The sequence below is a fragment of the Mercenaria mercenaria genome, chromosome 4, assembly GCF_021730395.1.
Source record: "Mercenaria mercenaria strain notata chromosome 4, MADL_Memer_1, whole genome shotgun sequence".
NCBI classification, from domain to species: Eukaryota; Metazoa; Mollusca; class Bivalvia; order Venerida; family Veneridae; genus Mercenaria; species Mercenaria mercenaria.
The window spans coordinates 77,325,804-77,336,424 of NC_069364.1; the positions used below are offsets into that span (position 1 = coordinate 77,325,804).

A 10,621-nucleotide genomic window follows, 5' to 3' on the forward strand; every position below is an offset into this window, starting at 1 on the left:
ATATTTAACAGTTGTGTCTGTTTTGTAAATATCCACAGAAAACCACACAGAGCAGTATGGATATTTTCATTCAGCCACCAAAAAAGATGAAGAAAATCCATGAACTCGATTTAAAAATTTTGAAAACTTTGTGTGTAACTAAGTTTAGTTTGCAAAATGTTTAGCATTGCAGAACTGTAAGAGAGTTAGGATAGTCACAGTGATTCAAAACATTAAATAGTAAATCTATGTAACTCAGTACTGAAATTTGTAGTTTATGCAAGTGAAATTGTACCATTAGTATAAAATCAGTGAGGTCAGTGATGTTGCATCGTCAGTACGGCAGCTGTGAAATCAGAAGTAGCTGTTCAGTGAAAATGAGTTACAGTCTTTAAAAGAAACACATATTTAGAATGAAAATATCCTCATCATAACAAATGAAGAGATCTCCGTGTTCTTTTTTATTTCAAAAGAAATTAACCATGTATTGTCAATACAATATGTAATGCTAACATCCATGTGTTTTTCGTGGCTTTAAATACACATGGGAATAGAAACAGATCTTTTGCGCCGAGCTTAATGTCCTTCATTGCAAGTGGAATCAAAGCAGCAAACGTTTTTTCGACAACATCTTCGGTCACAATAGCAGTCCCCATATTGACCATTGTACCTTAATCGATGGCCAGTAATTTTAGCCTCACCTCCTGGGCATGTGCTACCAAAGTTTAGGGCACATCCTGTTATAAAATGATAGGTAACTAAATTATTCTTTCAATCTTTAAATTCTTACATTCAAATAACAAGGACTAATTTCTAAACAGGACATTTGACAAGTTTCAAGAAGAGAGAGAACATGAGATTGATTATAATGCAAACATTTTAAAGACATCACGTGATTAAATTTGTCTATAAATATAAAACCCAAACACCCTACGTTTTCTAGCTGAATTTTCTCCGTACATTCTAACGTTTTGAAATTCAAGAATTGAAGAAAGTGACGCATTTAAAAAAAAATCGTTGGCACTAACATGTGCAACTACTCAAATAGAATTGAATTATGTATGAAAATAATAGAAATGTATTTAACTCCATTCTTATCATGCTAGGGGTATTGTTGAGTTTATCGGGTTTCCTGTATTGCACAAGAGTTACTGCTGTTTCGCACCTGCATCGCAATTGCATAGAATATTTGATTTAAACTGTTTGGCTAGAACATAAATAAAAAAAATAGAAGTTCGTCAAACGATCGTGACGTCATAATTTGATGTTCGACTCTGGTTTGGAGCGCCCCTTTTCTGCCTGGCGTTCTTTAAAGTCTTCTGCTTGACTTTCTTTGAAGGTAGACGCATTTTACATGCTCTCTTAGGAGTATTTAATAGTAAGTTACCTTAAAATTAAAGCTACATACCTACAGCTCCTGTCGGAATTAGTTCCCCATCTGTAACACAGAAGATTCCACCTCCATCAGGAAGGTTTTAACATATGATATTCTATGTGAAGCCTAATATTATTTTGGTCACGGTTGAAAAATGAGAAATGTTAAATAAATGTTTGTTTAATACTAGATCAGATAGTTTTAATGAAATTTATCCATGAATTATACTAAATAACTCATTTGATTAAATCAAACAGAAAGTTGTTTCATCGACAAATAATAAAAAATTGACGGTCCTTCTATATAGGCCTAGATACAAAGTCGAAAATAGTGACTAGTCGTCCAGTAAAAAATCTGACCTTATATAATTTAATTATTTGGACAAGTATGTAGTATAAATAAGTAAATTCAAAATAGAAAAGTTTTATGTTCTATCGTAATTTCCAAGTGGTGTCTTAGCCCTGGCATGCTTAGGTAATGATAGCAAAATCATGAAAATTTTGCATTCATGTGTTCACTGTACAACCTTAATTTTGTCTTAGGTACTGGACTCCTAATGACAATCGGCAATTTCCGATCGTTTACGTTTCCGACTGTTAAATAAGTTTCTGTTATGGCCGAAGGATGCCGAAATCGCAATATGGAGGATTCGTAATCACACGGAAATTGCCGATTGTCACTCCGGGTCCATAGCCGAAGAATGTTTAGATTTCCAACTGTATCGACCTATAGATGTACTTTGAGGAGATGGATATTACATTTGCATCGGGCAACCGTTAAACATTAACAAATTATATATTAATTACAAGAGAAATGGAAGCAGTAATTCAAACTATACGTGTTTTAAACCAGGCTCAGATTCAGAAACACTTAAAGTTACAAATATTTTAAAAAAGATTACAATATAAAACTTAGTACGTACTTGAAAGACGTCCAACATCAGGGCCTATAATGAATATGTAATAACATGTAAAGTATGCAGTTCGTAACAAATTCTTTAAAGATGCTTTTCACAATTATTTCTATCGGACATATTTTTCTATAATTTTGCATATTTATAGATTGATGTACCAAAAGTTAACTGTACATTTAACCAATCTTTGCAAGTTCTCCTAAGGAAAATATATACGCGTACATGTACTTGCCAAACACACATGCAGACGAATGTTACTGGTAGCATTAGTTTGATACGTGGTAATATTTCATGATGTAAACGATGCACCTACCATTTTAGCAACAAAATCACAATTGATAACGAGTTGTACCTACCATATACACACTCTGGTGTGGTCCATGTGCCATCAGACTGACACATGATCACGGCTGCCGCTGTGTGCGGATAAAATGTGCACGGGGTACATGTGTATGTCACTTGGGCACCATATAGAGTGTGACCATCCAACGTGCCCAACACAACGTGTGCGCTAGAGACCGTTGGTGTACCACAATCAACTGAAAGAAAAAGCAAATTATCAAATAGTGTCTGAATAGTAGTATAAAAATTACACGATATAATGACATTTGAAACTTAAGAGAAACTTTACATGTACCTACCATATACACACTCTGGTGTGCTCCATGTACCATCAGACTGACACGTGATAGCGGCTGTATGCAGGGAAAATGTGGGAGGAGAGCACGTGTACGTCACTTGCTCGCCATAGAGATATTTAACTTTTAACGTATCCAACACAACGTGTGCGCTAGAGACCGTCGGTGTACCACAAACGGCTGAAATAGAAAGCAAATTATCAGCTAATGTTTGAATCGTAGCATCAAAAGTATACGAGATAAAGACATTTGGAACCAAAGAGAAACTTCTACATGTATCTGCCAATATAGAAACTCTGGTGTGTTCCATGTATCATCAGCCTGCCAAATACAAGTGCATTTCAGAATAAACTTGTTCCGCAATCAACTGGAACATATTTTTAGTAAATCATCAAATAACAGCTTGAAAGTATGTGTTTTCATTCTTGAGCGTAGTTTAAGCTGTATATAAAGATAAGTAACATAAATGGTAAGAAAATAGCATTGTTTTTCAAAACTAGCCACGGTTCTTATATATTTTTTATATTATAAAGGGCAGAAAATGGCGATAGGTTTGCTTGATTTGTAACGTGGTATATGTATCGCTATGTTGGACTATTCTAAAACAGATTCTTGTGGATGACATTTGTGGAAACAATATGTTAAATGACAAACTTTGTAATATGTGACTGTCACTACCTATAAGAGGCGTTCAACTTATATTGAACACTTTACAATCATACGTATAAGAACATTCTGCAACGCTTAGACAACGCTTTGGCAACGCTTAGACAACGCTTTGGCAACGCTTAGACAACGCTTTGGCAACGCTTAGACAACGCTTTGACAGAGAATGAAAATTCTCATTAATAGTTTATTAGTTCAGTTTTTTTCCATTTATCATTAACATTAATTTTGCATTAATTTTAGGGTTCAGAACTAAAGTACATGTATCAAAGAAATATTGTAATGCTTATGTTGCACACATTTTGAAATACTCCTTCGTGTCTCTTAGACAGATAGACTTGAAAGTGTTCAATTATAAGCTGAATACCTCTCATAATTTCGCTAGTAAAATTTTAAAAGTTTTTGAGAAAAAACATTTCAATAGGAAAATCTCCAGATCGCCGAGATTTCATGTAAGTAAAAATATGCGTTAGGAACCAGCAATCACAAGCTTTTTGACAAAAGCATTATAGTCTAACGTTTCTGTTATAGATTTCGAAATAAATAAATGAATAAAGATAAATTAACTTATGAAGAAACAAATAGATCAATTGTGTAGGGTTAACAATATACATGTATAACAATTATACAAATAGTTCAAAAGGAGTTATTTCTAATTTTGCTAGGCAAGGATATAATATTATATAGCCACGACAAAAAGAAATCTTAATATTTTATAATGTTTGCTTTTTCGCAAAAAAATGCTTACCAGTATAGAAGAAAAAGCCTGGTTGATTCACGAGATTGTGGGACGTATTATAAATCCCACTACATCCAGTGCAAATAAAATCCTCTGGATTATACGCAAAACCCGTGCAACTATGAATTCGCAAACACATATCAGCGCACATTATTTTCTTTGAGACAGACGCAGTAAAAACGTAGTCTCCTAAAGAATAAGTTTTCCCGCCAAACTCGAGCTTATATTTAAACGTCTCGCATGCAATCTTACAAATCACAATCGAAACAATATAGAAAAAAAGGCACGAAGTATACTATTTTATATTTCAAATAATGATCCATGTCTTCTGAATGTCTATATGAGGCTTTATAAATAGGTTGTAATCATACTCTTCTGTCTATTGAATTGTAATATATGATTTAATTAAAGTCGAGGATTCATTTACTAAGAATATTGTGCACTTTCTAAAATATCCATTGATTAATAAAATGGGGCGAAGAAGCAGACTTAAATCAAGATAGTTCACCTGACTTTTCCCTTAGAATTTCTCGTTAGTTTGTACTGTTATGTGAAACAGAAATTCAAAGTACCATATGAACTGGTATTCTATTTAATAATCAATTACATAACCGCAATTAATTCCTTTTATCACATGTTTGACGTCACGGGAGTGAAATAAAGTCATTACCTTTAGTTGATTAATAAAGCTTTTACATCGACGTCGTTCAAAGTATGGGAGACGTTGGTCACATTGACTTGTTTATTAACAGGTAAACTGTAAAGGAAGTAGATTCTTATGTTTTTGGCAGGAACGCCTTACATGTGATAAAATGTGTATTTCATTTGTGACTTTCCACATTGAAATATTAAACTCGTATAATAAAATTGATGAAATGCTCGGCAGAGCCTCGCATTTTATTTTTTTATTCAACGAGTTTTATAAATTCTTATCTCTACTTTTCAAATAATAGATCTCTGAAACTACACTTCAGTCACATGATGACGGTTGTTGCTGAAATATAAAACGTTCTAATATCGCATCACAACGCACGTTTCAGGAAAATGCACGAATTTCACACGACGACGTGACGTATAAAAACAATTGTAGCCAATCGAGTGTTGTGACTTCTGGCATGCTTGAACTTTTGGGGTCACAAGATTTATGGTTAGCTATACATACAATAGGGTATTGTAATAGTAATTTAATATGCAGTGTTATTACGTCTCATTTAAAAAGTCCGTTAAGTTTCAATGGAACCTGAAACGTCAATATTTTTCCATATTGACGTTTAAATTTCATATCGGGTGTGTGACGTCATTTGTGACGTCAGTTTCATGTATGCCGTCGCGTTTTAAAATTCTTGAACGACGATATTTTCACTTACACAGGCTTAATAATAAATTTGAATCATTTATATAATAATTTTAAGTGTAGGTGCGTATGTAATAAAAAAATTATTAGATTTGCATCAAAAAATATGCACTCGTTCTTTCGCGGAATAATATTGCGCTCCTAAAGTCGCGCAATATTTCCGCTGCAGAACTCATGCATATTTCTCGATACAAATCTAATAACCTATAATTGTATTCGGCTCGCTCAGGTCTGGTAAAATACACGAAGGCCGAATGCATCATTGTAGATCAAGGTACTGTTTTAATGATCCGTTTATTATATACATATACTTATTTGTAGTGATGTATCAGTCGAATTTAAGTATATTTCTAGATAAATTATACTCAAAATTGATTGAAACGTTGAACTTTTTAAGAAATGATTTTTTTCGGCGTTCATGAAAATTAACGAAAGAATAGGATCGGCAAATCCATGAACGACAGAATAGGATCGGCAAATCCATGAATCGCTAGCGCGTTTCATGTTTAATTTGCCGATCCTGTTCTGTCGTTCATTTCGCATGAACACCGAAAAAAGTCTCATTTCTTATATTTACATTATATTTCCTTTCCATTTGTAAACAAGATTAAATTATAAATTGCATACAAAAAAGCTTCCCGGGCATTCTGTTCAACAGACGGAACAATTGCGACTAAGGAACGTTCTCCCTGACTATACGTGGACGTCGTCAAAACAGCGGCCCGTTATCACTAAGCAGCGTTGACGTAACTTTCGCGCCTTTCCTTTTGCTGTTCATTAAGAAATGAAACGATTTTTTTCGGTGTTCATGCGAAATGAACGACAGAATAGGATCCGCAAATCCATGAATCGCGCTAGCATATTAAAAACACAAAATTATATAACGATGCAACAGGTTTTTCCGTCAAAACATATAAACCGAAGTGTTTTTGTTAGACAGGACTTTGTGTTCATCAACTTCATCACTTGAAGTCGTTTTTTTTTGTTTTCGACTGTAGTCAATGGCATCTATATAAAATATTAAACTCAGTCTCAGAAGTAGTTCGAGTCATCGCTTTTCTGTTCCAAAATCTATACAATTAAAACAAAACAATGAACCTATTTGAAATGTTACCGTTTCAGCACCTGGTACTTAAAGCAAAGTGATTTGGTTGTATTTTATAGCATCAGTATATTTGTATAGTACTTAAAAGAGGAAACGGTATAACTGTGGCTTTAGAGTTGTTCATTTATTTGAGTGCATTTTACTCGACTTTTCCATATGCAGCTATTTAATTGCATGTCACTATTTTTCATCCAAATATATTTCCACAGTGTAAATATTTCTTCAGGTACGTGTGCATTCATCATATTCTTTGCCAGGAAATGCAGTTATGAAATGTAATTAAATAGTGTATAAAACAAATATTATGAAGTGGTTCAGGCGACAAAAACAATTTTGGATTTTGATTGACGCTTATTTCTACACGCATTTTTATAGTTATATGTAAAAACATAAATGACTCGGTGGCTTCAGATACATTTGTATAGATCACGATATGAGACAATAACCTCTGTAATTCTGGATCAGCCTTGTATGACTTATTGAAAGATATGTCGCATGCTTTAAAATGGAAAAGTAAATTATGTTGGGAAATTTCAGATCGGACAGTCCAGGGCCCATATCATTCCTGCAGATCTACATTTTCATAATTATGCAATAAAAAGAAATAAATGAAATTAAAAAAAATGAGACAGCGCCTCAAGATGAAGAGATAAACTTTGACTTCTGTAAAACTGGATAAGCCTAGTGGTCTACTTGCTATAATTATATGAAAGCATGAAATATATAGTATATTTTTTCCATGATGAAAAATTAAGCAGGCAGCCGACTAATGTAAGGAAAAATTATAATTAATTTCTAAAACCAGACGAAATTGTGTATGTGGTGAAAAAATATATAGTATATTTTTTCCATGATGAAAAATTAAGCAGGCAGCCGACTAATGTAAGGAAAAATTATAATTAATTTCTAAAACCAGACGGAATTGTGTATGTGGTGAAAATCATATGTAATACGTATGTACAAAGGTTCTTAAAAGTTGACAACTTAAGTCTACGCCATGACTATATCATGTTACTAACTAGCTTGAGGTAGTAGTTGCAGGCTAACTGTTATACATTTTGTATTCACATGTCCGTAAAAATACACCGCACCATTCCATTAATCTACAGAGTGTTTTCAATTACTAACCTTTCATTTTCAAGAAAATAAAACTTACATTAATGTTAAAGCAAAACGCCTTCAATTTCTTTAAAGCACACCTTTTACATGAAATGTTGTTAAGAGTCTTGCAGTTAAAGGATTTAAAAGGAATAGAAGCAATATTTCATTCTATCAATTCCAGCCCTTAAGTAAATGCATGTCTATAGTAAGTCAGTTGACAAGTCGCCATACATCCTAAATTTGGTCCGTGTAAGTAATAAATACCATTAATATAAAATACAACAACATATCTTAAAGCAGAAACTATGGCCTTGCATATTACTTAATTCCGTGCTACTTATTTCTTTTTTTCAGATTTATATCTTCATGATTTAGTTCAACTGCAGATTCGAGGATATATGAAACAAAGTAATGTATATTTATGTATTACTCTACATATAACGTTAGGTATTGCGATTTTACCCAATTTCCAGAATACAATGAATTGATTTTGATCTCGTTTTAACAATTTAAAGCAAAAATGAGTAGGAAACTGTACACCAAAATAAGAGAAGAAAAATATCAATACAGTATAATGAACATCACAAAAATTTTGTGATAAAAAAAACAATCAGACAGACACAAATATTCAATGTCACATACTATTATAAACGTTACTTTTGCATACTGAAGCTCAAAAACTTATATTATTTTGCAATTCTCTTAGTTACAAGTGGAATAAAAGCAGTAAGTGCTAAGCAGAAAGTAAAATCGTCTAAATTGCAAATGGATTAAGAGCATTTTTGTGTATATAAACCCTGTTTAAAGAAAGATCAGCAGTAGTAGGCATTAATTTGGTTACCAGATTGTTTTTTTTGTTTTTTTTTTAATTCAAACCGCGAACTGCTTTCTAAATAATTTTGTAATTTGATGTAGGGTTTTTGACAAGCCTTATTACATTTGAATGTTTCCTTCTCAAACCATATTATGATGCACCAGAACTTATGTTGATTCACATCCATAACCTATGTTGATTTTAGGGATTGAGTCAAACACAGGGAATGTAATTAATTGCAACGTCTTCTAAAACCATATTTAAACAAAGTATTTAAAAATACTTATCACTCGATTAAAATGACCTTGAATATCATTATATTTAAGGGTCTAAACAAGGTAAGAGCTTTGCTATTTCTTATACAGACTGCCAATATATGATAGGCAAATACCAGAAAATCTAAACTTTAGATTGAGCTTGCTAATCAAAGTAGTACGTCAACAGTTACCATTGTGGATGAAGGCATATACTAGTACTACTAATGCTATGAGTAACGCGTGGACTTTGCAAAAAGTAAAATGACATATCTTTTCAGAATAATATTACATTAACCTTAGGAACACTTCACAAACATTAAACATACCAAAGACAACGTGTGGGTCTGAGACCATAAGTGTACCGTAATCAACTGAAAATAGAACAGAAAGGGGGCGGGACATCAATTTTTATCTCGTAAATGCTTTCACCGACTCTAATTCTGAACGACTTTACTGCCTGTTCTGATTTTAATACAATTGAAATAAAACAGTGAACCGATGATTGCAAATATTTGTAAAATTGAAAAGATATGGCAAACAAATTCGATGCCCTTTTCGTCGCACGGGAAAAGCAATCTGTATATTACATACACTTATATACTAAAAAGGGAAAGCTGTGTTTATTTTGCTTTTAAGATATTAATTAACAAGAGTGTACTCCACTTGACATTTCGGTGTGCAGATGTTTGCCTGAATGTTTACTCAGTTTTATCAAAAATATAGGAACATACAATTTCGTCGTTCGTTCTGTTCTTTGTATTGTATAATCCAATTACGAAAACAGAATGAATATTTCATAACATGATTAAAAAATGTAGCAACCACGGGAAACACAGATACGAGAAATCAAATGATTACACTAACAATTGTCATTTTTTCAAGTTGCAAATGTAACACCGGATTTAAGCAACAAAGAACACGCTCAGAAGTTAAATATGGACTGAAAATTTGTTTTCTTGTTAAAATTCAATTTTCTCAGTAATAAATGCTGGTTGTTATTCATTTTAAAACTTGTTTTAGTGTTAAAATTCAATTTTCTCAGTAATAAATGCTGGTTGTAATTCATTTTAAAACTTGTTTTAGTGTTAAAATTCAATTTTCTAAGTAAATGTTAAGATGGCGTTTTTCAAGTTGTATTGAAAACCATCAATATAAGAAATTTAAAAATGAAACTGATGTGAGAGTTTTTCATGTCTTTTCAACGTATACGTGTATTTTGAAAATGATAAAATACTGCTGCAAAATGAATAAAGGTATCACCTACCCCTTTTCAAAAGTTGGTACTGCATACCTGATGGATCCGATGAATTAACGGGAAATCATTCTTGTCGCTACCATGCATTTGTTACTAGTATATTGTTCAAATTTAATTTTTATGGTAATATGTTTGGCATGACAGAAACAATAAACTGATTAAAAATGGATTTCTATCAAATCGGTTTGATGTAAATATAGATTTGCCTGGACCGCAATCTGTCACTCATGTCTTTTAAAACTGCTTTATACTGAACAAGGAATGAAGATTGAAGCATTGGGCCTTGGTTTAGAACTTGATAATGGTGAAACGTTTACTATTGTACCGTATGCTGATAATATTGTGCTTTTTACGTATAACGAACGAGATCTTTTGACTATGTTAACTTTTACCCTGCTAAATTTCTATAATGGAATGGTCTATCA

General features: G+C 32.7%; 1 protein-coding gene across 1 annotated transcript; it reads right to left on the bottom strand.

Annotated features, from left to right (window-relative positions):
* Positions 1–473: 473 nt before the first annotated feature.
* Positions 474–2,793, bottom strand: LOC128556767 (somatomedin-B and thrombospondin type-1 domain-containing protein-like). The gene is made up of 4 exons (XM_053542445.1): positions 2,624–2,793; positions 2,277–2,300; positions 1,388–1,417; positions 474–716 (listed from the first exon to the last, which is right to left on the bottom strand). The coding sequence occupies exons 1-4, from the start codon at positions 2,667–2,669 to the stop codon at positions 556–558; spliced, it is 261 nt and encodes an 86-aa protein (XP_053398420.1). The 5' UTR covers positions 2,670–2,793; the 3' UTR covers positions 474–555.
* Positions 2,794–10,621: the final 7,828 nt, after the last annotated feature.